Source organism: Zonotrichia leucophrys, chromosome 17 (genome assembly GCF_028769735.1).
Source record: "Zonotrichia leucophrys gambelii isolate GWCS_2022_RI chromosome 17, RI_Zleu_2.0, whole genome shotgun sequence".
In the NCBI taxonomy this organism is placed as follows: Eukaryota; Metazoa; Chordata; class Aves; order Passeriformes; family Passerellidae; genus Zonotrichia; species Zonotrichia leucophrys.
In genome coordinates, this window is record NC_088186.1 from 9,239,476 (window position 1) to 9,267,008 (window position 27,533).

At 47.1% G+C, this 27,533-nt stretch overlaps 1 protein-coding gene across 14 annotated transcripts in view; it reads right to left on the reverse strand.

The window, feature by feature from the left end:
- CACNA1B (calcium voltage-gated channel subunit alpha1 B) overlaps positions 1–27,533 on the reverse strand; it is a 322,441-nt gene that overhangs the window by 160,211 nt on the left and 134,697 nt on the right. For all 14 annotated transcript variants that reach the window (XM_064728143.1, XM_064728152.1, XM_064728150.1 and 11 more), the window contains exon 7: positions 4,164–4,267. In XM_064728143.1, coding sequence (XP_064584213.1) covers positions 4,164–4,267 — 104 coding nt within the window. The remainder of the gene's footprint in view (positions 1–4,163; positions 4,268–27,533) is intronic.

The window sequence follows — 27,533 nt, forward strand, 5'->3', positions numbered from 1 at the left end:
GTCCTTGGGGGCACAGGGCAATAAACCAGAATTAAATCAGAAAAATATTCACTGTGGGGCAGCACTTCTCAACTGCATGTGGGGGTTTTTCCCTGCTGGCTGCAAACCATGGGCAGAGTTCAATAAAAAATTCCTGGGGATCATCCCAGGGTGTTTTGTGGCCAGAAGGGAAGCTGTGACATCCTAAGCAGCAAATGAGCCTGTGTTTGAGGGATGCAGGAGGGCAGCTGGGGTCAGCACCTCCTGCCATGGCTTGCAGTCAGAACAATCTCGTGGTGCCACCAGAGGCAGCCAATCTTTGTTGTTGTTTTGGGGGTTTTTTTTGTTGGTTTTTTGGTTTTTTTTTTTTTTGGTTGAAAAGTTGTATTCCCCTGTATTGCTACCTAGATCACAAAGAGTTTACAAATGATTTAATAAAGCCAACCTCCCACTGCAGTCAGCACAGAAAGATGTTCCAAGGGAAATACATTATAGACACAAATTCCTAAATATTTTCACCACTGCAGTTGTTCCACTCTTAGAAAATGCCACCTCAATTTTTGGGAAGTAAGGTGCCCCAGCTTTTGAAACAGGGATAGATTCACCCAAGGGCCTGGAGGGATGAGCCAGAAAAACTTGAAGAAGGTGTCAAATCTTCTAATTTCACCTGGTTTACAATTATTTATTTTTATCATTTATATTTTCCCCTTTTTTGTGTGTTTCTGTGACTGGGGAGTCACCCAGCACAATTCCCAGCACATGGATGGGCAGAACACAGCCATGCTCTGAATTCCACAGGTCACAAGCAGAAGGAAATGAGCTCCTGGATGTTATTGGTATCAAAAGGGAGAGGAATTTCTCCCTGCTCCTGCTCTTCTGGCCCTGTGCAGTCCTGAGCTCCCAAATCAGCTGTGACACAGAGCAAAAGCTCTGCAGAAGGAAATAATCTGTATTTTTCTGCTCTACTGGGTTCTGCAGGGCTGCTGAGTTTTCTTGGTTCACAGAAAAATCAAGAATCAGGGAAGGAAAATAGAAAGGGGAGGAGTACAAAGTGAGGAGCAGGGAGGAAAATCCCCTACAAGGGAAATAAAACCATTGCTCCAGAGGATGCTGAGTCGTGCTGGAGAGCCCCAGATATTCCAGAAAAACCAACCAAACTCCCTGGATTTCAGGAGCTGCTTCAGTCACAGCTGCCTTGACCACTGCACCACTCCAGGAAATCTCAATCCCCCTGGAAAACAGCACAGAATTCCCTGTATTCCCTGTATTTCTGTGACACAATTTCTGTGTTTTCCAGTGCTATCCAGCCTGGCAAGGAGGAATTGATCCCAGTTTCCCCAGTCAGAGCCCCACCTTTGGCACTGGGGTGAGCAGGTCGAGCCCAGCATCCAGCAGGAATCCAGCTGGGCCCGAGACTGGGGCTCATTTCTATGTTCTGTCTTTTCCAAACTTCCACAACTCCCATCACTCCCTTGTCTTTGCTGCTGCTACAGAATCATGGAATCCTTCAGGTTGGAAAAGGCCTCTAAAATCAGCAAATCCAACCATCAGCCATGGCCTCAAGTGCCATTTCCACAGATTTTTTGGAACATTTCCAGGGATGCTAACACCCTGGGCAGCCCATTCCAATGTTCCCCAAGCCTTTCCATGAAAAAACTCTTCTTATATCCAACCTAAGCCTCCCCTGGCACAACTTGAGGCCATTTCCTCTCATCCTGTCCCGTGATTCCAGAAGAATCAGCAGAGAGGGGAGGTTGTTTGTTCTTTATTTCAACTCAGGTTTCATCTCTTGTTGCACATTTTGGGAGCAGGTGATTCTGGGCATCCCAACGGGGTCAGTTTTCCAGGATTTCCTCAAACAAAAAAACCCAGGAGCCAAACCCACTAATTACTGGTATCTGCTCAGTGTTGATATGGATTCACAAATAATTCCAGAAAAGCAGAAAATTCCATCAAGATTTATGGCAAAACTCTGCACAGTTTAGGAGGAAGCTCCATAATTTGTTGTCATTTTTGATTTAGGCAAGGTTGGACGGGGCTTGGAGCAGGAGCTGGAGCTGCTGCTGTCCCTGGGATGTGATGGCTTCATGTCCTTCATGTCCTTGAGTGAAGCTCTATCCTATGGAAACCAACTTCTCCATGCAGAAACCCAGACAAACAATAACTCAAATAACTCCAGATTAAATTTATCTTATTTTTTTCCTTTTCTTCCATGGTGCTGTCTGGGCTTTTGGCTGCAGAACACATTGACAACAGTCTCTGCTTTCTGAGGGGCTTTCCTTTTTTCTGGAGTCTTCCTATCACTCCTCCATTCAGATATAGAATCATGGAATGGTCTGGGTTTAAAAGGACTTTAAAGCTCATCCCATTCCACCCCTGCCATGGCAGGGACAGCTCCACTATCCCAAGCTGCCCCAAGCCCTGTCCAACCTGTCCTTGGACACTGCCAAGGGGCAGCCACAGCTTCTCGGGCCTCCCCATCCTCACTGGGAAGGTTTTTTATACATTTTATACCTTTTTCCTTCCCTGCTCAGCAGCTCCAAGCCCACCAGGAGCCCTGTGCTCCACACCTGTGCTGTGACGTTTATTTCCTCAGCCTCTCCCCAGGAATTATTCCAGGCGAGGACGTCAAACCACTCTGTGAAACAGAAATTAAAGGCTCCCTTCTGTGAGGAAGATTTTCTCATCCTCACCACTAACAAAGGGAATCCTGCACAGAGCTGTGTTTTTATGAGGAGATACACATTTATATAATATTCATATTTTGCCCCAAGCAACAAGAGGCTTTCAGGAGAGTCAGACACAGGTCTCCAGCTCCTGCTCACCAAACCCCTTTGATTCCAGCACAAAGGAAGAGCAGCCTGCAGGATTTTGGGTTGGTTTAAATCCCACTGTGGAACAAGGTAGATGAGGCACCTAATGAACCACACTCAGCCCTGCTGGGGTAAGCCCTGAAAATCAGCCATCAGACAAAGCCTCTGCTACACCAGGATGGCCTATAAATGGATTTGATCAATTATTAATGGCTTTGGTCAGTTATTGATCAGTTACAAATGGATTTGATCAGTTATTGATCAATTATTAATGGCTTTGGTCAGTTATTGATCAGTTACAAATGGATTTGATCAGTTATTGATTGTGATGATTATTCCTGCACTGAAGGGTGTGACACAGCCTCACCCACAGCCCTCTCACCTCCTCAAACACCACTGCACTGCTGCCCACAGCCTGTGCTTTGAGAAGAAAAATAATAACAAAATAATACAAATCAGTATTGATATGTTCTTTGGAAAACACTTTCCTTTCTCCAGCCACTGAAAAAAAGAAGAGGAAAGGTGCAGCACTAAAGGGCTTTTACCACACAGCAGCCACAACTCATTTTTATTTCCCCTACTGCCAAGAGGCAGGAAAAAAATCCAGATTTTAATACATTTCTATGATCTCAATCACCTGCATGATCTAAGAAGAAGCTCAGTGCAGAATAAGGTGCCAAAGTCTGAGAGCTTTACAGTCCTGGAGTGTGTTAATTCCAGATCACATCTCCCCAGATGCTGGGAATGTTCCAGCTTCAGACTTGGCACCTTGATTCCTACAAAGGTCCAAACCCAAAACTCAGCTGCAACAAACACCCTATCCTTGGCTGAACCCTGGGGTTTGAACATCAAGGGATGAGCATGTCCCCAAAATACAGATATTGGCTCAAACAGGCAGAGATCAAACCAACAAAACAAGTCAACAAAAAAATCAGTGCAAGAAAACAAAAAAACCCCAAAAAATCCCAAACCTGAGATCTTTTAATTGCCTTGACCTTGAGCTTCCCCAGGCTGCACAGTAGCACCAAATGCATTATCCACATTTCCATGTCCCATTCCAGCATTCCACACCAGCAGGTCCCTGATGGCATTTCAAGGCAGCACAGAAGTGTTGGTTGCACTGCCCCAAATCAGTGTAATTCCACAAATCTGGGTTCAGAATCATCTCAGTGCAGGGTTTTTCACCAGCCTGTCCCTCCCCATTCCTAGGGCTGTACAGAGATATCCCCCTACAAGGACAGGACAGTGTGGGATGAGTGGGAAGGGGACACAGCAGGATGTGTCACCCATCTCTCTCAGTAATATCCCCCTAAAATCAACACATCTTCCCTTTTAATACCCAGGTGGGAACAGAAATTCAGAGTGCCTTACCCTGATAGGACGCCCAGCACCAAGTTGAGCATGAAGAAAGAGCCAATGATGATGAGAGGGATGAAGTAAAGCCAATTCCAGGTGTTTCCTGCAGCGTCATTTGTCTGGAAACAAAGGGAAAAGGGAGAGACAAACACAATTATTATTTCACCTCACAAAGAAAACGCCACACAGAACCTGTAGGGCAGAGGAGATTCCTCTTGGAATTCCATAGGAGTGTCCACCACTGATGTCCTGGTCAGTCCTGCTGTGTTCAGCAGCTGAAATTTCAGCCAAAGAACTGCTTGTCCCAACATCCACACCCTGGTTTTTCCTCAGCTCTAGTGGAGAGATCCCTCTGTTATCTGTCAGTGACCTGGTGAGGGGATGAAATTCACAGGTGACACCAGGCTGGGTGGGATGTGCATGTGCTGGAGGGCAGCAGGTCCTGTAGAGGGTCACATCATGGGGTCACACCATGGCCTGAGGGTCAGCAAGGGTCCTGTCCTTGGGTCACAGCTCCAGGCTGGAGCTGGAAAGATGGGAAAGGCCCTGGGGTGCTGTAACAGTGTCTGGACATGAGCCCAGGTGTGCCCAGGTGGGCAAGAGGCCAATGGCACCTGGGCTGTCCCACCATGGTGTGTCCAGCAGGAGCAGAGCAGTGACCACCCCTGTGCTGGGGCACCTCAAATCCTGTGTCCAGTCCTGGGCTCCTCAAGAAGGACCTTGAGGGGCTGGAGTCCCAGGAGAGGCTGGGAAGGGGCTCAGCCTGGAGCAAAGGAGGCTCAGGGGGCCCTTGTGGCTCTGCACAGCTCCTGACAGGAGGGGACAGCCGGGGGGTCGGGCTGTGCTCCAGGGAACAGGGACAGGAGCAGAGGGAACAGCTCAGGTTGGGCCAGGATAGGTTTAGATTGGATATTGGGGGAAATTCCTTCATGGAAAGCATTCTCCAGCCCTGGCACAGAGCAGTGCTGCCCAGAGCAGTGGTGGAGTCCCATCCCTGAGGGGATTTAAAAGCAATGCAGGGGACACGGTGAGTTTAAAAGCAGTGCTGGCAGAATGATGACCTTAAAGGCCTTTTCCAGCCTAAAGAATTCCACAGCTCCAGGCTGACCCTGCTGGAGGACCAAACCCCATTTTTAGGTGGCCTAACCCTGTGCAGGCTCCCTGCTGCAGCCTCCTCCCTCCCCAGCTTGGCTCTAACTCCCAGCACCTCATTTCCACCTGAACAGAGCCACTCCAGCAGGGAACCACAGCCTTCCCTAAAGCCAGGCTGCAGTTCAGCCCAGGATCTGCTCACACCCAGACAAGGAGTCTGCAAGAGACCCAGGATCTGTGGAATGCTGGAATTCTACATTGCTCACTCAGCACCTCCTGCCAGCCAAACCCACCCTGAGCAGGCAGCAGTGGCAGATGAACAGGAGGGGAGGGTGCTGCAGTTTATGACAAAGTTTCTGCATTCATCAGCCACGAGGGAGCTCTTTGGGGAAGTGCTGAACAGGAAAATGCCACATGGCCATTAACAGAATCCCAATGCTGAGGAAAATGCAAATTCTTCTCTTGTGCGGGAAGAATGCAGCAATCTGAGGATCTGATGTTGGGTGGAAGGAAAAGGAGAAGGGGAGCAAAAAGGAAAGTAAAGACCTAAACACATTCTTCTCATCCTTCTCCCTCCTCCCGCAGAGGGTAAAAAACACCAGGAACCCTGAGCTCACCTCCCTGCCCAAAGGCAGAGCCTACAGAGAAGAGCTCAAACACCACCTTGCAAAAACTGCATTAATTCTGATATTGGTACTTTAACTCATTATCATATATATATCTTATATCTTATTATAACTTATTATCTGTGATGCTTTCTGGTCACTCTTCCCAATCATATTCCCAAGAGTAATTTTTCTTGCAGGATTCACAGAAGGAAATGCTTTAAATGTGCTTTACCTAAGCCATGCATGTACCTGGTGCCACCTAAAAAGTCTCTGTATAAGAAGTCACCCAATAAACAGGCAAAGCCTGCATCACAGCATTTCTGACAGGTGATAACATTTATTGCACTGATACAAGAAAATTCTTGCATTCTCCTTGTCCTTCTGCAGAGGGTAAAGAAAACCAGGAACCCTGAGCTCAGCCCTCTCCCCAAAAAACTTCCTTCAAACACCAACTAGCCAAAACTGGGTTCATTCTAACTGATATTGGTGCCTTTAACTTATTATCTGTGCTGCTTTTGGCCAGTGTTCCCAACCATATTTCCAAGAATAATTTTGCTTGCAGGACTCAGAAAAGGAAGCACTTTCAATGTGCTTTACCTCAGCTGTGCATGTACCTGGTGCCACCTCAAAAGTCTCTGTATGAGAAGTTACCCAATGAACAGCAAACCTCAAACTGTCAGAGTGTTTCTCACAGGTGATTTATAACATTTATATATCAATGCAGAGAGCCCCCAGCCAAGGAATAATGTGCTCTGACTCCATCATTCAGAAGGCAATTGCTTTATTAAGTTCTATTATATTACACTACATACTATATACTATGCTACTAAACTATTCTATACTAAACCATACAATACTCAAGAAAAACCTGTGACCCTTTCCACACAGTCACAACACAGCTTTGACCCAACTGGTCAATCAGTCCAAACAACCATCAGCAGAGTCCAATTAGCAGACTCTCTTCACTAAACAATCTCCATAACACATTCCACATGTGCCAAACAACAGGAGCAGCAAGTAGAGATAAGAATTGTTTTCTCTCTCTGAGCTTTCTCACTGGGAGAGGGAATTATCTCTCTCTGTGTTCAAAGAGTATGTGAATATCACAATTTATATATAACATTTATAGCTCTGACAGAAGTAAGTGCCCCCAAGGTTTGTTAATAGGGTCTGCACAAATCCTTCCTCCAGGATCAAACACGAGACCAGCATCTCCCCAAATAGCAAACACCTCTCAGGAATGGCTGTGTCAGTTGATCAGTGACTCAGAGGAGAGGAGTGGGCACTCAGCAACCTCACCACAATCCCCCCTGCTGAAGGTGAGGGACAAATGGATTTAAGGAGAAACAGCCCAGAGCAGAAATGCAGGGATGGCTCTGAGCTGCCCAATTAGGGTTTTGAAGGCTTTTGGAATAGCTGACATCCCACCCTAATTCTTCATTCCCTGGTTTAGCTTTCCATTCTTCTCTCTCTTTGCTTTCAGCTCTCTCTTTGCCCTGTTCTGCCCTGCATCTCTGCAGATGGGCTTGGAAGGCACAGGGAAACTCATCCTCAGTGCTTCCTTCCCAACATGAGGGAAAAAGGAGCCACTGATGATGACAGGGATGAAGTAAAGCCAATTCCAGGTGTTGCCTGTGGCATCATTTGTCTGGAAACAGAGAAAAAGGAGGAGTGGGGAAGTGTCTGGGGAAATTTTATATTTAGGTGCTGGGTTTTTCAGCTCTTATCTGGTCAATCAAACATCACTGGTTGCAGCAAGCAGATCCCATCCAGGGAGGGCTCAATGGTCCCTTCCAGCTCAGGACATTCCATGGTTCTGTGAGGCTGGGAATGCCATCGGCAGCCAAGGGGGGCTGGAGGAGGGAACAGATGGGAGAAGGGAAAAGCACAGAAACATGCAAAGGGTTCACTGCTGCCAAATGATCATTTATCATTTATTTCTCCATTTGAAGCTCAAACTTGGCGACAGATCCACAATTCCATGCCACGATCAAAGCCCTTAAAAATGAAATGTGTTGAAATACAACCAATTACCCACCCTTCCCTAAGCATCTGCTGGGTTACCTCCTACTCAGGGCAGGGCCTGGCTCTGTTTGCTCTGCCTCACTCTGGACAAATTCCCCTTTGGATATGGTGACAAACACCAGGGAAAAGTGGTGACAATGTGCTCCTGAGAAGGCAGAGCTTCCCTGGATGTGCAGCACCTTTCCCAGTGCTCCCAAGCGTGACTGATGAGTAATGTCATGGTTGACTTTCACAATTAAAAGACAAATATCCTATATATTTGTCATGGTTAACTCTCACAATTAAAAGGCAAATATCTCCTGTAAGGAGACGTTTTATAGATTCATAGTTGTGTTTTATAACAATTTAAAGGCAATTATCCTGTATATATGTTAGGAGAAGTTTTATAGATTTATAGTTATGTTTTATCACAATTAAAAGGCAAATATTATGTATACATGTTAGGATAAGTTTTATAGATTTATAGGGTTTTTTTAATAGATTTATAGTTATGTTTTATCATAATTAAAAGGCAAATATCATGTATATATGTTAGGAGAAGTTTTATAGACTTACAGTTATCTTTTACCCCCCCTTGCATTGTTATCAGGGGTTGCCTGGGTTTGGGACATTTGGGAGGGCTGGCTTGCTGCTATGGCAACACCTAACCTCCAAAAAAGCTGTCAGGAAGTGAATTCCACCACTGGACAGTGAAGGAGGAGTCGATGGACAGAACTTTGGGGAGGCTAAAGGGTTTTTAACCCTTTAACAAAGGTGACCTTTTAACAAAGGTGAAACCTCCATTGTGTGGGTCAGCACATGGTGGGAAAATCCTCTGCTCCCCACATTGTAATAATGCCTCTATTCAGTCTTCTGTAGTATTTTTTGATAAGGTTTTAATAAACCTTTTAAATGTTCTGGAAGTGACTCTCATTTCTCACACAAGTGAGCTGGAGCCCAAGCACAGGGTACAGCCCCAGCTCTGCCACAGGGAAAGGCTTTTAATGACTCAAAACCTGTTTGGTGCCAGGAAAACCAAACTCCTTTCCCCAGGGAAAGCCCCAGAGTCTCACAGGCAGCTCTGTGTGCCCTGAGCCCTTCATCCACAGAGTCACTGAGCTCCAGGCTCTCTCATTAGGCAGGAGGAGCCAAGAGATCAAATCAATTTTTATGTTCCAGCTACAACATTTCACTGCTGTAATGTCTGGCAGTCTGTCAGTGCCACTTGTGCCTACAGAGATGTAACAGGAGGGCAAGAGAAAATAAATACTCAACACAACCGTGCCAGAATTACAGCCAGAAATTCAGGAGGGGCTCACAGGGGGGTCTCACACTGCTCCTGAGCCTTCTGGTTAAAAACAGCCATGGGGCTCTTCACAAGCACCCCCTGAGCAGTGCCCACACCCAGCCCCAGGAGCGCCCTGGGCACAGAAAGATCCACATCCCCTAAATGTGACAGCACAGGGCTCCCACAGCTGCAGAGAGGGAAACTGAGGCAGCTCAGGGGCACTTTCAGGGCCACAGTGGTGTCACCTCAAACATCTACAGCCCACACAGACTCTGCACTCCTGGAGTGCTCTCCCTAAAATTCTGAGCTCTGCTCAGCCCCAGCTGCTCCCACCCCTGACCTGGCACTTGTAGAGGGACACACCCAGCATGGTAAAATACCGAAATACCCCTGATACCTTGTGCAGGCTGGTCTAGAACAGAGGCTGGACAGAGATAAAGAATAAAGCAGGGATTCATTAAAGCCTCAATGGATCCACCTTGGGCAGCACAAGAGCCCAGCCAGGGCTGCACCCAAGATGAACCAAAATGGCCCCAAAATGCACGGCCGGGCACGGGGTCTCTCCCTTTGATCATTCCACTCCATTTGCATCTTGCAGTTCATTGTCCCATTCCAGCTTTAGCCCATGCAGTCCCACCCTGCTTGTTTTTCTCTCTCCAGCCCACGGTATTTGTGCTCTTGGGGCTGAGATTTGGATCATTTGTCCTTGGTGCCCAGCTGGAGCAGGAATTGTTTTGTCTCCCTGCTCTGTGCACAGAGCTCACCATCCCCTCATATGAAGCTCAGACCCACACACTAAAGCAGCACAGAATGTGAAAACAGAAAAGCTAAAATCTGAGGCATCACTCAATCCCTAAATCCCCAAAGCATCTCTCCAAGCTGTTCCAGGTGACTCTGCTCCATTGGCCACCCTGGAGCTGCTGTCCCTGTCCACAGCTGGGTGTCACAGGTCAGCCTTTGTCTGTTCTCTCCCTATTGATGCCTTTTTGGGATATCTAAAACCAGAGGCCAGACAATATTAAGACAATAAAAAGAAGGAATATATATTGAAGGGCCTTCAGGTACATTTCAGGCAGGCAAAGGCCCCCAGGGCCTACACCCAAAATGGATGATGGTTTCACAGGTTTCACACTTATAAGTTTGCTCCATTTGCATATTGGAGGTTAAACTGCCAGTTACAGCTCCAGCTAATGAAGTCATTGACCCCAAGTTTGCTCCCCCCAAACTCACTTTTGTTTCCATCTCTGGGGCCTGAGGCAGTGAGGTGTCCTTGATTGCCAGGCCTGGAGAGGAATTGTGGTGTCTGCCCAAAATGGGAAAGCAGCAGCTCACAGTGTGTGTGGAGTTTGGAGTTATACACTAAAGAACTGCTGGGTTACAAATATATGGAATATATAAAAGTTAAAATCCTAGGGGATCACTGTATTGGCTCTGAGCACCCAGGGGCTCTCTCCTCCCTCTGTGCACAGCGCTGGTGTCCCCAGGCAGTGACAGCACAGCCAACCCTCGGGGTGCAGGGACCTGGGGGGAAATTCTGGCAGCTGTAGCAGACTCAGAAGCCAAAGGCTGCTGTCCTGCAGGGGATTAAAGCCCTGAGCTGCAGAACAGGGCATTCCCCAGCACAGCACACAGCACTTCCCAGCAGCAGGCCTTTGTGAGGTGTCCAAGAGCAGAGCAGGGCTGGGGTTAATCCTCACTCTGTGCCTCAGGCACACAGAGCTGCTCAGGCCCTGCTCCCCCTGTTAACACTGTGTCTGGTTATTAATTCATTCCAAATACCCTTTGAAAGAATCCACTTGAAAGCAGCCAACTGCTGCTTGCACTGTGCTGCAGAGCCCAGAAATGCCCTTTTATCCCCTCTCATCTCCTGTCCTGCAGCCTAGGCCATTGCCCACCTTCCCAGGGCTGCTCCAAGGGGAATTTCCTCATCCCTGGAAGTGCACAAGGCCAGCTTGGATGGGACTTGGAGCAACCTGGGATAGTGGAGGTGTCCCTGCCCATGGTGGAGGTGGAATGAGGTGAGCTTTAAAGTCTCTTCCAGCCCAAACTGTAGGAGCGTCAGGGGGTAGGATGGTGAGGACGGACAGAGACGAGAGATTTCTGAAGCCTGGGCTTGGAACTTGGGGTTTATTGCAAAGGGCCTGGGTGCAGGGCCCTGCTGGGAGCTGCCAAACACAGCTCAGAGTAGGCCGAGAGAAGAGAGGGGGAGAGAGGATGAGAGGGCGAGAGAGTAAGGGAGTAAAAAGGATAAGAGAGCAAAGTTCCCATTCCAATACAATAAATCTTCTTATGTGTTGAATATTCTGATTCTCACTAACCAATCTAGTACAAGATACAAATCCTATAGCATTTACATACAGCCTATAAGAATCATTACATCACCATACTGTGTTACATTTTAAACCCTACAAACTCCTCCTTTGGGCCCCTTCTGCCAAGCTCTAGGGTCTGCTCTGACCCTTGGGCCTGTCTGCAGGCAGAGGGTGTTGTTCCATCAAAAGGGGATTACCTTCTGCTGGCCACACCATTGTTTTCCAGTTGTTCAGTAACTGAGGGATCTCAAAGCTTGCTTTCATTTCTATCTTGCTTATTTATAGTTTCCATATTCTCAAAATCTTTTGCCAGACAATCATATTTATAAGGCTTTCCTGTTTCATCTTCCCAACATCAAACCAATCTGGGATTCTCATTCCTGTTGCTTCTCTCTGTTCCAGCCCCATCCCATCACCAGGAAATTCCAGAAAAGCCTGGCCTGCTCCAGCATCCTTCTCCCAGCCCATCCCCATCCCCTCCCTGGCTCCCCAGGGTCTCTGCCTGCTTTTGGCTCTTGTTCCCCATCCCCAGGGAGCCCCAGGCTCACCAGATCATCCCCAGCTCCCACTGCTGGCTCCATCAAAGGGAGCAGGAGCTGCTTTGGGAGGGGAAGGAACATCACATAAAATAACCTTTAATGTGAAAGTCAAACAATTAAAGGGCTGCCATGTAAATGTTTCCTGACTCGGGGTCAGTTACAGGATTTAATTGGACAGATACAGCCAAACACCACAGACCATTTGTTTTTACCGTGTTTCTAATCAAAATACAAAATAGAGCACACCTAGATTTACTCACAGAATCTAATCAATGGCACAGCCTGACTTATTCAGGGCAATTAAAGGCTAATATTCCCTTAGTTAAGTGTTTTTGCATTGAGAACTCTCAGCTGTCTTGGAGAGATGAACTCTCTTCACCCTCTGTCTGATTTTTCACAACTCTCTTCCTCACCATTTCTGGTAATTAGCAAAGCTATTTACAGGTGATTTATTTCTATCTGCTCCTATTCTTACATTTAAACGAACACAGAAATTACTAAGAATAAAACTAAAAATATTTCAAGCATGTACAAGAGCACCTGCCTTACGATGAAAGCAGAAGGAGAAAAAAGCCTTTTATTTTTAAAAAGGCTTTCATCTTTTAAACGTTCTGCAGCCTTTCTGACTCAGAAACACCAGTGAGCCCTGCACTGAGGAGTCTCTGCTGCAATCCCCACCCTCCCAGGAGGTGAAATGGGGTCACAGCCAGGGGAAAGGTGAGCTGCTCCCACCTTCCCCAGCAGGGCAGAGAGAGAAATCCCAGTTCTCAAATGCTGACCTGTGGATGCTGAGAACTGGTCAGAGACAAAAGTCAGATAAACTTTCCCAAGCATTGCTCTGTGAAGTTTTGTGAAAGTTCAGAGAAGGAATTAAAACAATTCTTGATCTTTGCAGATGGTGCTGTTTTCCCCTAAGATATTTACAAGAGTGTGTTTTAACCTGGCTATGTCTTCTGTGAGAAACACCCCTCAGCTGGAGGTTTCCATGGCTGGAAGAGGGATGGACAGGATTTCAGGAGCCTCTAAACTTCATGTGAGGTCCAGACAACAGTTTGAGACTGGAGATACAGCCTTGAGCTGCACCAGGGGAAGTTTAGGCTGGGAATTAGGAAAAAAACTCTTCACTGAATGAGGGATTGAGTACTGGAATGGAGTCCATTGTCCTCCATGGAGCACTGTCCCTGGAGGGGTTTATAAAACACTGGATGTGACACTCAGGGCCGTGGTTTCATTGACAGGGTGGTGTTAGGACATAGGTTGAGATCATCAAGTCCAAAGGTGTTTTCCAGCCCAATTCTGGGGTTCTGTGATCTGATCTCCCCATAGAGAACATTATACCTGTGCCTTTATGGGGAATTTGGACACCAGGGAAGATCCCATGGCAGAGGAATCATTTCCTGAGAGCCCTTTGGGATCTGATCTCCTCCTAGAGCACATTGTACCTGTGCCTTTGTGGGGAATTTGGACACCAGGAAGAGTCCCATAGCAAAGGAAGTGTTTCCTGGAAATCCTTTGGGATCTGATCTCCTCTGAGAGCACATCATACATGTGCCTTTGTGGGGATATGGACACCAGGAAAGATCCTAAAGCAGAGGAAGCATTTCCTGGGAGCCCTCTGGGACCTGATCTCCTCCTAGAGCACATCATAACTGTGTCTTTATGGGGCATTTGGACACTAGGAAAGATCCCATGGCAGAGGAAGTGTTTCCTGGGAGCCCTTTGGGATGGGGTCAGCAGCTGTAGGAAAAGCCCTCAGAGAGTCCCCAGTGTGCCCTCTCCTCACACCAAAGCCCTGCCAAAGCCTGAGCTCTGGGAGGAGACCCCAAACCTCTGCACATTGACACTCAGATCCCTGCTCCTGAGAGGATCCTCTCTCTCTGAGGTCTTTGAGCTACTCCACTCCTCCTTTTCACCTCCACACACACCTCGACCACCTCCCCCTTCAGGATTCTCATTTTCCACCTTTCATTTCCTCTGACAGGACCCAGAAAGTGCCAAAGAAGAGTTAAGGGAGATATAATTCCCTCAAATACACCAATCCAGAGCCGGGCTTTCCTCTGAAAGCATCCAAATGCATAAAATCAAGACAAATATGAGAAGACTCTGGGTAAAATCCTCAAAGCTGGCAGCATTTTAATTTTGCACAATAGCAGTAGATGTAGGAACACGTTTTAACTGTAGTTGTTGCAAGCAATATTAATGTTAATTCAGCCAAGTTTAAATAGAAGCAAATCCTCCCTTTTGTTTCTCCCCTTCTGCAGAGCCAGGGAGGCTGAAAAAGCAAAACCACTGCTGTTTTATGCCTTGATCCAAAGGCTTATGGCACCAATATATCAATACATAAATATGCTAACAGGGTTTCTTGATAAAAAATTCATTCTTTCCCCAGCTAGCATGAACTCACTCAGCTGCTTTATTCATGAGCCTGCCTCGCACTGGGAAAGCTCTGCCACTGTCAAAAATAACAGGCTGGCCAAGGGACTCTACCTCTTTTTAATGCTTTTATTTTGATTTCATAGTCTCTCCTCCCTTTCTTTTATTTTTAAACAGCTGTGGGCTTGAATTATGGATGGAAACTCAGTTCAGACTGCTCCTGGTGGGGACAGGTGAGGCACATTCAGGGTGAGGAAGGGCAGCCTCTGCATGGAGCTCTCCAGAGGAAGTTTTACCTCAGCAAACACCTGCCCAGCTCCTCTCTGAGCCCCATGGGGCGCTTATCTGGAAGATAAGGAGGATTTCAGGCCAGGCTAGATGAGGTTGGGAGCAGCCTGGTCTGGTGGAAGCTGTCCCTGTCCTCAGCAGGGAGGCAGGAACCAGCTCATCTCTAAGGTCCCTTCCAACCCAACCCATTCTGTGATCCTCTGAGGATGCATTTCACACATTCTACCGCAAATCTAACAGCCACAGAGCTCATGAGACCAAGTAATTCCAGCATTTCACAAAATGGGACTCAGGCTGAGGCGCTGCAGGGGCAGCAGGTTCAGCCAGCAAAACCCCAAATATTCTGATTCCCACCCACAGTGCCTCAGCTCCCCATCTGCAGGGTCCCCTGAGCACACAGGGCTGGCATTTTCTGGGAAGGGGCCCAAGGAGAGCACAGGAGCTCTTGGGTGCTGCAGTTGGAGGAAGCACCTTGAAAAACAAATTCTGCTGCTGAGCTTGGAGTTCTTATCAAGCACAAATCATTCATCGAGAGAACTCCTGCGTGAGTCAAGCTGCACTTGGAGGAAATTCAGCACTCCCTGGATGTGGGGTTCTTATCTGCAAAGGCTTCAGGTGTCTGAAGAGCCAAAGCTGTCCCCCAGTGTGCTCTGAAAGTCATGAGGAGGGAGAAATATCCCTGGGTATAAATGTATAAACACAGACACAGATTTAGAGCCCTGCTCTCTCTGGCTGCTCAGGGACACAGGAGATTTCCTGTGTCTGCATCCAGACCCACACAGAGATTTGCTGGTCTAGTGAGTAGATGCAGAATAAACTTTTCCAGCCACTCAGCAGTCCCTGGGCCCTGCAGCCCCTTGGTCAGCAAAGACACAGAGAAATTCCCAGAGCAATCCAACAATCCAGCATTTGCTGGCTTTCAGCAGAGGAAACTGTGGGGCAAGGCCCAAAATTATGTTGTTATTGCAAATAACAACAGCCCTAAGGATAATGCACAGGCCTCCTCATCATCCTCATGCAGATCCAGACTCTTCCTGATTTTCCCTGTAAACATCACCAGCAAATGTTCCCAAGAAGTTTCCAGAAGCAGAAAATTGGCTGAATGAATTAAAGCCTTGATTCCGTTGTATAAAATCATAACCAAGGTTTGTTGCACACCTGCATTCTCCAGCAGAGGACTGGCAATGAGCACAGTATCGATTTATTTCGGTTAGGCCAACTTCTCATTCTTATCTTCTAATGAGACACCTCCAGCAGTTCAGCTTTTCCTTAATTATGAGCAAAAAATATCCTTGTAAATAAATCTATGGCTCAGGAGCTGGAGCTGAGAGCTCAGTTCTGCAGAACTGAGAGCACAGCAAAGCCCCCAGGCCCAAGAGCCCTTTGTCAATTCAATTCCTACTCAGAACAAGATTCCAAAGGTCTTTTATCCCTCCCATTTCCCTGCTTCAGACAAAACAGAACAAAAATCAGTTGGGCATGATCCTCTTGGCTCCATCTAAAGACATTTCATAAGGTTTTCTGAAGATATTTTAAATAAAAAGGACTCTGCTCTAGGAAAGAAAAGGGTTTTTCCTAACCAAAAGCCTTGCCAAGTTGTTCCAAATTTGAATGAGAACTGCCTGTGAAATTCCAAATTGAAGTGTGAAAATATTTACTACAGTGTATTCTCATTAAGCCTGTAAAAAATGATGAGCCCAGCTCAAAGCTGCACCTCTCTGGGTTCCAGGAGGAGGAAACAACCTAGCAACAGGGATGAACAGCAAAGGTTTTGCCACAGACCACTTAAACAAACCAACCCCAGAAGGAGCAGGGACGCTCAGGGGGTTTTTCGGGATGAGCTGCTTCCCACAGCTCCTGGGTGATTTTCCTCCCATGCAAGAGCTGAATTTTAGAATCACAGAATATTTTGGGTTGGAAGGGACTTTAAAACCCATCTCATCCCTCCCCGTGCCATAGGCAGGGACATCTTCCACCATCCCAGGGTGCTCCAAGCCCTGTCCAACCTGGACTTGGACACTCCCAGGGTTGGGGCAGCCACCACCTCTCCAAAAGATAAAGTTCCTGGCACAACCGAGCTTTTAAAAAGAAATTTTTAACCCATTTTTTAATTACAGCAACACTTTTATTATTTCTTGTGTTTTCACACACCATCCCTGGCAGTGTCCAAGGTCAGGTTGTGGATGGGGCTTGGAGCAACCTGGGATGGTGGAAGGTGCCACTGCTATGGCAGGGTGTCTTAGGTTGAAAGACGTGTTTGGGGCCATCTGTCAGAGCTGGGGCAGTTCTCTGCTGTCCATGGGCAGTTTTTTCTTTCTCTCTCCCACACCAACCCTCCCGCCAGGAGATCTCTGCTGTCCATGGCCACTGAGTGTCCCTGCAGGGCCGAATCCCATTCCAGCATCCCATGGGGAGATGCTGCGCCCAGGGCAGGAGCCAAGCATTCCTACCTGGATCCAATCTGAGCCTGGCACAGCACAGCAGCCTTTGCCCCCTGCATTGCCAGAGGAGCAGCTTTCTGCTGCCCTGCATGGCCAGAGGGAGCCCAGGCCCATCTGCAGCAGCCCTGGAGCTGCAGAGGAAAACTCCCCCCTTGTGCAGGATCCGTGCTGCAGCAGAGCCACAGCTGGCACTGCAGGAGGGCTGAGCCCCCATGGATGGGGCTGGGACACCCCCTGACACACAGGGGGCAGGGCATGGTCTGACTCAGTGGATTTTTTTTGTTGTTTTGTATTACTGCATTTGTATTTAAATTTTCCTAGCAGAGAACTGTTATTCCTACTCTCATACCTTTGTCTGAGAGCTCCTTAATTTCAAAATTATAACAATTCAGAGGGAGGGGGTTTACATTTTCCATTTCAAGGGAGGCTCCTGCCTTTCTTAGCAGACACCTGTCTTTCCAAACTAAGACAATACAAAATGAAGTGAAACCTCGTCTCTGGGTTTTCTCAGACCCGTTCTGTCACTCTGCGCCACTGCAGCCCCTGATGCAGCAAGGATGGCAGAGCACTGGCATGATCTGAAAGCACCCAGCTGCCTTTTTCATCCTGGGCAGGGAAGCAATTGCCAGGCATGTTCAGGGCTGTTTGTACCCTCGCTGCGTTCATGCTGTTGAGCTGCAAGTGGATTTCTTCAGCTGGAGGTTTTTTTCTTGGCAAGCCCCCACGGTTATGCTGCTGTTTGGAGAGGTTTCACTGCTTTTCAGAGAGCAACTGCTGCCTTGAAGAGACTCTTGAAGTTTGTCTGATATATGTCACTCTCCTGCTGTATATCTGAAATGTCTCCTATTAAACCTGGAGGTGTTCACCCTGCTGTCATTTGGAATAAATCTTCCCCGAGACATTAAATAAACCCCAGAAGATTCAGGGAGGTGCTTCAGCTCCTGCTCAGCCTCACACATTTGCTCAAGGGCTGTTCTGAGCAGGGTAATTTGCTGGAGCAGGGCTGAAATGTCTCAATCCTCTCAGGCTTGTATCACTGGCTGGGGTCTCTGTACAAATCACAAACAGGACAGGGCTGCTGGGAACGTGCCTTGAGCTGTTTGATTTTCCAGCATCAGTCTCATTACATGGTTATGACAATGGGAAGATGCCAGCAGTTCACATCCCTGGCAGCAAACCTAAGAAGAACCTAATGTTAGAACTTACTTTCAAAGTTTTTTGGCCAATCACACAAAGCCAAAGCACATTGACAGTAGTTCTATCCAATCACTATAAACACACGTACCTTTGGTTAAAACAATGCTTGCTTATTTCACATACAATACCTGCTTGTGAGCCTTAAAACACAATGCACAGAGCTCCATTATTAAGCTTCAACCTTTCTAATATCTTGCTAGATAAACTTTTCTGTAGCTTAGGGAGTTATTCTAGACAAGCGTTAATACACAGACCATTGTTCTATTTGTCCTTGTTTTTCTACATTTTACATAATTTCTCTGCTGACCAATCTCATGGCTACTGCTTAGCTCTAATCACAGTTCTGCTGCCTCTGAGGCTGCCTTTTGCAGCTTTCCCAAAACCCTCTGATTTTATGGATTCCCACAGTTTGGAGGGAATACCCACATGGGGCACGGGGTCAGCTAGGCTGTGTTCCCAGATGGATGGAAACAAACGTGGGCACAAACATGCACCACTCTTGGCATTTAAATATTCCAAATATTCAGCCTTAGGCTTACTCCACACATTTCCTATTCCAGCATCTTTGGGTTTCTGCAAACCTTCCAGAGGATGAAGCTGGCAAAGCCTGCATCCCTTAGAAGAGCTGGGGATTCAAACAGGGTCTGCAGCCCTCCAGAACCCAGGAGGAAAGCAGCAATAATGGGCAGAATTGGGGCTGGTGTAGGATTCTTGTGCTGACAGCTCACACAGGAGCCATCAGCTGTGCAGATTCCTCCTCTCACCATGTGCTTTCCCCTCATATAAGCTTGTGCTGCTTGTTCAGTGCTCCACAAGGGATTTTTCCTATAAATCTGTGGATGCTCACACCAATTTACTGCACTCCTGGACTGCTACACCACCAAGTCTCATTTTATAGGAGTACCAAACTCATAGGAAGTTTGGTACTCCAAAGCCTGGAGTGAGGCTTCTCCCTGGGGAAAAGGGAGTTGAGAAATCCACTCCATCTGCTGCTCAGGAGAGTTTGGACACAGAGCTCCAGGGAGGGGTTTAAGGCACACAGAAATTTGGATATTTTTCCATACATGGGTGGTAGCTGAGTCTGTTTACACAAGAATTTCTGAAATTTGAGATGCTGAGATGTCTGTCACACACCAGTGATCAGCTAAGTGAATGGAGGGTGACCTAAAAGACTGATTTTTCTACATAACAATAAATCTGTCTGATGCTCAAAATAACCACAGGTTGTAACAACATAATGGAAGGGAGGAAGCTTAAATCCAGCAGGAAACATGGATGAAATGCACATCTCAACTGACAAAATGTCAGTGTGCCAACAGCAGGGGTGTAACGAGGTTGTGGGGGGCACACAGGCCATGTGTGGGCTCTTGTGGCATTCACATTCTGAAAAAATCCCTTCACCCAGGGTTTTTCTCCTGGGAAGCTGAGAAGCCTCAGAGAAAAGGAAAACAATTCTTATCTCATTTGCTTCTCCTGTGTTGTGCTCCTGTGGAATGTGTTTGGAGATTGTTTACCCACAGGTGATTGTTCCATTGGATTCTGCTGGGAGTTGTTTTCACTCTTTGGCCAATCAGGGCCAAGCTGTGTCAGGACTCAGGAAAGAGTCACAAGTTTTCATTAATATCTTTTTAGCATTCAGTAAGGATTCTTTCTGTATTCTTAATTAGTACAGTATAGTATTCTTTAATATAATATAGTATAATAAAATAATAAATCATCCTCCTGAGCACATGGAGTCAAGTGCATCATTCCTGCCTTTGCTGGGGCATCCCTGCAAACACTACAGGTTCTCTCTGTTTGGATGGGTTCCACACATCCAGAGCTCCCATTGTGGTTTTGTGCTCAAGTGAATAGCTGGGCTGAACTGGTTTCGGGTTTTTGTGCAAGGGTTTGGTCACCCCTAAGTGTGTCCCTGCCTTTCAGTACCCATTCTACAAAAGCCCCATGCACAGGAGAGGTTTTTCCCTCCCTCCCCACCAGCCTTTCCCTCACAAACCAGCCCTGCACTCAGAGCTGCTGCCAGGCTCTTGGCTCCTGCTCCAAACTCTGCCTTCACTGCCCTACTTTCCTGCAGGTGATTGGTGATACTGAGCCACAAAACCAACAAAATCAACATTAACCCCACAGCTCCAGGCTGGGAATTATCATTTATGTGCTTGCTGAAGGTGGCTGGTTCTTATTAGCAAATTCAAATCACCCTAACTCGATAGCGAGTGCAATTGAGCACTAACAGCATTAGGAGATTTTTCTCCCCTTTATGAAGCTGCAGGGAGAAAGAGAGAGCACAATTACCTCGTGGCAGAGCTCAGGAGCTCAGCTCCCATCTCCATCACAGCTGCACGACACCAGCATGTGACACGTGCTGGCTTTGTCCCCAGCAGGGCCCTGGGCATCTCCAGGAGCAAATGCAGAGTGACAAGAGAGGTTCAGCACTGGTGAGCAGCAAATCCCAAGGGTAACATCTCCCCAGGTCAGGGCTGGAGGGGATTTTACACCAGATCTGTGGCCCAGCTGTGAGGCAGATGCTGTGTGCTCTGAAAAGCTGAGAGATCAGAACAGGCTCTGCTGCAGACAAAGCCATGGTGACATTCCTTCACACACCTGTGGGCACTGCATGTTGCAGCATTCATTTTTCATCTGTTGGTTCCTCCCGTCCCACATGTGCTCTGTTTCAGGATTCCCCCAGAGGGTGCTGGCACTGCCCAGGCTCTCCAGGGAATGGGCACAGCCCTGAGGCTGCCATAGCATTTGGAAAACACTCCCAGGGATCCCAGGGTGGGATTGTTGGGGTGTCCTGGGCAGTCCTGGTCATCCTTTCAGCTGTGATTCCCTGATCTCCATCTCTTCAAAGACCCAGCTAAATCCTGAGCTGTGTGCCAGGGGAAGCAGAGCTCCCTTCTTGTTCTCAGCTTGCTCTGGTGCAGCTCTCAATGTCCCTGCTCGGCTTTCCCAGTGCTGGTCCCTTCCAGCCCTGGATTCTGACACCCCACATTCACCTGGAGCAAAACTTGATCCTTGGAAATGACAGGAACAACAAAGGAACCATGTCAGAAATGTGCTGTGGGCTTCAGAGTGGCAAAACAAAGCCTCTCCTTGTGCTTATTTTCCCTGTTAATGAAAGGAAAACCCTTCCGCAGCTTTTCCTTTGGCTGCCTGCTCACACTTCTGCTGGTTAAACAGCTTTGCTTCTCAATATTTATTCACAAGGAGAGCTGATCATGCACAGAGAGTGCTCACAGGAGCCTGAACCCACCCTAAAGCTCCTCACACCCCTGCTGCCCCAGGACACACAGACAACCCTGCTGCCAGCCCCAGGACACACAGACACCATGGCTCCTTGTCCAAGGACACACAGACACCCCTGCAAACACACCATTTCTTCTCTCTCCTCTCAGTATTTAGCAATTGTGGGTCTGGGATTCAGTGGATTGGCTCCAGGTCACTTCTAACAGAGAGAAGAACAACTGTTCATCATTGTATGAGAGAGGAGAGCAATCCAAATGCCACCAGGGACACAGGGACACCAGTGACACAGAGTGATCCCAGTGCCACCTGCAGTCCCACAGGCTCTGCTGGAGCAGTCACTGTGCTACTCAATCACCTCTGACAGTCCCCACGAGCAAAGCCAAGTGCAACCTCCCCCCAGAAGCCACAATCTGAGCAAAGGGCCAGCAAAAGGACACTTAGGTCACCTGTGAGCCTTCTCTGGCAGGTTTCAGAGGTGCTTAAGGTGTGGAGGTTCTTGAGCCCTGAGGAATCTCAGCCAGGGAGCAAAGAGGAGCCTTCATCCAAGTCTGAGCTGAGGGGATCTGCTCTGTGTTATTTATTTCCCTCCTTTTCTCTGTAGCACATCCAAGCTGCACCCTCACACCTCATCCAGGGGGGGTTGCTCAGGAAATCACCTCATGGTCCAGGTAACCAGTGCTGGTCACATCCAAACTCCTCCTGAGGAACATCCTTGGATCCCCCAGCTCACACTTGGGGGTGATGGACACCAAGAGTCACACGTCTGATCTTCACAAATAAACCTTTCACTGGCACGGGGTGCCCAGAGCAGCTGTGGCTGCCCCTGCATCCCTGGCAGTGTCTCTGGACAGGGCTTGGAGCACCCTGGGACAGTGGGAGGTGTCCCTGCCCATGGTGGAGGTGGAATGAGATGAGTTTTAAAGTCTCTTCCAAACCAACCATTCCATGATTCTGTAAACACCCAAAAAAGGCACATATGAGCTCTCCAGACTGGGACAGCAGAGTCTCTTCTGCCCCTACAGCCCCAACACCATCCCACCAACAAAACCATCTCTGGGTTTTCCTTTCATTTCTTTATCTTCTTAAGAATAAAGAAATTCAAAGATGTTGAGTTTGTGGGGTCCCCAGGATGAGTTGAAGAGATGAATTGGACTCCATGTTCTCAGAAGGCTGATTATTATATTATATTATATTATATTATATTATATTATATTATATTATCATTCTATACTAAAACTATACTAAAGAATACAGAAAGAATACATCAGAAGGCTTCACAAAAATGATGATGAAAAACTCGTGACTGACTCCTCAGAGTCTGACACAGCTGGCTGTGATTGGTCATTATTTAAAAACAATTCACATGGAACCAATCAAACATTCACCTGTTGGTAAACAGTGTCCAAGCCACATTCCAAAGCAGCAAACACAGGCGCAGCAATCAGATAATTGTTGTTTTCATTCCTCTCTGAGGTTTCTCAGCTTCCCAGGAGAAAATCCTGGGCAAAGAGGATTTTTCAGAAAATATCATGGTGATACCCCACTAACAAAACCATCTCTGGGTTGGGCTGCAAATGGAACAACAATTACATCCCAGCCTTTCATTTCTGTATCTTAAGAATAAAGAAATTCAAAGACACAAAAAGGAATGAAAAATACCAAGTGAATCATAAGCTATTTTAATGCAGGAAGGGTAAAGTTCCAGTTGGGATCCAATTTAAGGTAGATTTATATCTTGTTTGAACTGTTCATCCCTACTCACAAGCATATTGAGTTAGGCCCAGTCCACAGTCTTGGAAGACCCACTGGACACTAATATTTGTCAGTAGGAAATGGAAGAAACATGAAAATCTCTTGCCATTAAGATCAAACGAGAGCGAGGGTGCACTTTGACATTTCTGCTCTCCTGCAAGGAGCCCCTGCTTTGCAAAGCAAATTCCACTGTGGAGCTTTGAACTCCTGGAAAGATGAAAGGTGAAAGCTCAGCTCACTGAAAGTCAGCACTGAGCTTTCTGACAGCTCCAGATGGAGCACGTTTGACCCATGATTTTCTGGGTCCACAAACACAATTCTCAATTCTTTGGAAGTTCCTGGTGCACATCAAAGGCACCTCACAGAGGGAACAGAGCAGAGCAAACCATGCTGGCTCTGAAGGACAGCAAGGAGCCCCAGCCCCTTCCCAATCCCCTGGGGATCCCACAGAAAGCTCTGAGCTCCAAACTCACTGCCAGCTCCACAGCAGCTCCCAGCTGGCTCCTCTCTGTAAGGAATGCTTAGGCTCAGCCTAGCTAAAGAATTATTTTGATTGAGGAACTCATGGGCAGCCCCTGAAGTTTTCAGGCTTTTCTCACTTTGCAAAAGAAGGGGAACTTCCCATGGCAACCAGAGGAGGGTTTGATGATGGACAGTAAGGTTCTTGTGTGGCCACATTTCACAGAGAAAAGCAAAGGCACAATTCTTCTCAAGAATATTTCTGGGGTTCACATTCTCTGAACCTCTGAGAAAGGGGAAACACAATTCTTATCATTTGCTGTGCCTCTGTTTGTGCCAAAGTAGAATGCAATATGGAGATTGTTTACCCAAAGTGATGGTGTTTTGTTTCTCTGGCTATCAGGGCCAAGTGTGTGTGTGTGTTGCCTGACAGTCACGAGATTCTGTGCAGTGTGAGCAGGGTTGGGTGCTCAGCAGATTTAGTTTTAGATGTATAAAATAATATATTATAATAAAGTAATTAATTAGCTTTCTGATATCTGTGGAGTCAGATGCATCATTCTCTCGCCTCATCAGAGCCATCACAGCATTGCAATATTCTTGCATGGGCAAAACTGGGAATTACTTTTCAGCAAAGGAAAGCAGAGTTGTACTATTGCCTCTTGAAAATGTTTTCCACCTCCACAGAGCCCATATTAGCAATAGATGAATCACTGTCATTCACAAACACCAAGCACGTAAACAAGAGGATCTAAAATGATCCAGAAATTATCTTAGTTTGAAAACTAGATCTGGAGGGAAAACAGGGCTCAGAGGACTCAGATCCCAGAGATCACAGCCTCTCTTTCTGAGCAGTGCCATTATTTCCTCCCAACCCAACCCAGCACAGTGATTTCTGCACCCAGACTCTGCTCTTGAAGTCCATCACTGGAAATATTCTCCCTCAGCAGCACCAATATCCCCCAGCTCCAGCAGCCCCTGGGTACTGCCAGAGTCCTGCTCAAAGCATGATAACAAATGCAGCACATCCAGACACTTCATGGGGATAATGAATAATTTAATTAATAAATTCACATAACAAAGAGGGTGTGTATTCTATTCTGGGGGTTTGTATATCTGTCAGAGCTGGGGCAGTTCTCTGCTGTCCATGGGCAGTTTTTTCTTTCTCTCTCCCACAGCCAACCCTCCCTCCAGGAGATCTCTGCTGTCCATGGCCACTGAGTGTCCCTGCAGGGCTGATCCCATTCCAGCATCCCATGGGGAGATGCTGCACCCAGGGCAGGAGCCAAGCATTCCTACCTGGATCCAACCTGAGCCTGGCACAGCACAGCAGCCTTTGCCCCCTGCATTGCCAGAGGAGCAGCTTTCTGCTGCCCTGCATGGCCAGAGGGAGCCCAGGCCCATCTGCAGCAGCCCTGGAGCTGCAGAGGAAAACTCCCCCCTTGTGCAGGATCCGTGCTGCAGCAGAGCCACAGCTGGCACTGCAGGAGGGCTGAGCTCCCATGGATGGGGCTGGGACACCCCCTGACACACAGGGGGCAGGGCATGCTCTCACTCTGGCAGTGGTTTGTTTTCTTTTTCTTGCACTATTACATTTGTATTTTTAATTTTCCTAGTAAAGAACTGTTATTCCTATTCCCATATCTCTGCCTGAGAGCCCCTTAATTTCAAAATTACAATAATTCAGAGGGAGGGGGTTTACATTTTCCATTTCAAGGGAGCCTCCTGCCTTCCTTAGCAGACACCTGGCTATTCAAACCAAGACAGCCATCCTCAGCAGCAACTTGTGGTGTCCCATGTCATCCCAAGGCCAGTGGGGTGCTCCAAGCTCAAAGGGCCACCCTGAACCAGAGAGCCCAGAGCAGAGACTGCCCCAGCACCAGCACACCAGATGCAGAACAGCTGCACCAACCCAATTATTGCTGAATTCACACTGCAGAGAGAGACCCAGCTGCTGCCACCAGCCCAGCCTGGCACTGGGCTGGGCCCAGCTGCACAAAGTCAGGTCTGGGGCATGTGGCCTGACAGGAGCATTGCCCCCCACAGTGAGCTGCTGCTTTAGCAGATTCTTCCCTAATTTCACGGTCCAGGAAATGCTCTGCCCATGCTTGAGGAGTCTGACCTGTCTGCACTGGGCTGGACTGAAAATCTGGCCACAGCACTGGGCTTTCACCCTGAGGAAAACTGTTGGGTTGCTCTATTTTAATACATTCCCAGATGATGCTGAAGCTTGGAATTAGCAGGAGACGCTCCACTTGCTGGAAAAAGTGTTCTTCCTCATCACCAGCTTTCCTAAACCACCTGTTGGTCCTTGGACACTTTTGAGCACAAACAAGCACAGCTGAGACAAACCTGCAGCTCTCAGAGGAGCTTGGTTGGAGTCATTGTTCCAATGCTTTTGTGCTGCTGAGGCAGGAAGTTCTTTTCCCCAGCTTATTACTGAAGTGTTTCACCCTACTGATGATTCAGCCTCTTTGCTTCAAGCATAAATCACCTCCCAGATAAAGCCTTGCTAGAAAGCTTTCATGAGCCCCAATTAAAAGGAAAAGTCTCTGGAAGTATAAATAGTGGATCAGCATGGTAAAAATGGGCTGGGATTTGTGAACTTGCTTTCTTCTTGCTCTCCTAATTCCTCAATTTATCACAGGACAAGGAGTGAATATTTACAAAGTAGGTTTCCAACAGCAAGGCTGTGCTGAAGACTTTGATGCTGTGAGTTTCTTAATCTGTCGGAAAGCTGGATCTGGACCACCTCTAAAGTCACCTCAGTCCTTTGGGAATGACTGAATAATCCCTCACAACAAACCCCTCACTTTGACAGACCTGAGCCAAGCCATCAAACCCCATCCCTCTCTCCTGAACAGCCTTGACACCAAACTCCTCAGTTTGCCTGGTGCCATCACAGCCCAGCTTTCTCAGCCTCCAATCTGCTTTCAGGACAGAGCAAAACCTCCCAGATTTCAATGAGTGCTGAACTGGTGAAGCACATCCCACCCAGTGACTGCTCCCTGATGTCACATTCACATTCTCTGAAAAATCCCTTCACCCAGGGTTTTTCTCCTGGGAAGCTGAGAAGCCTCAGAGAAAAGGAAAACAATCCTTATCTCATTTGCTTCTCCTGTGTTGTGCTCATGTGGAATGTGTTTGGAGATTGTTTACCCACAGGTGATTGTTCCATTGGATTCTGCTGGGAGTTGTTTTCACTCTTTGGCCAATCAGGGCCAAGCTGTGTCAGGACTCTGGAAAGAGTCACAAGTTTTCATTATTATCTTTTTAGCATTCTGTATGAATTCCTTTTGTATTCTTTAGTATAGTTTAGTATATATAATATAATATAATATAATATAATATAATATAATATAATATAATATAATATAATATAATATAATATAATATAATATAATATAATATAATATAATATAATATAATATAATATAATATATATTTATATACTATATATTAATATACTATATATACTAATATATATATCTTTAATATATTATAGTCTTAAAAAGTAATAAATTAGCCTTCTGAGCACATGGAGTCAGATTCATGATTCTTCCCTGCCATGAGGGTCCCTGCAAATACAATACCCTGACATCCCAGTAAAGCCCTGCCCTAAGCACCCCCAGCACCAGTGCAGCAGGAGGAGGGGAGTGAGAGCAGAGCCCTGCTGATGCAGGACAATCAATCCAGACGTTTTGCAGCAGGAAATGAATGGGCCATTAAGGCAGAAGTTGTAACCTCAGCCTTCCCCTAATGGGTCTCAGTCCCAGACTGCCTGGC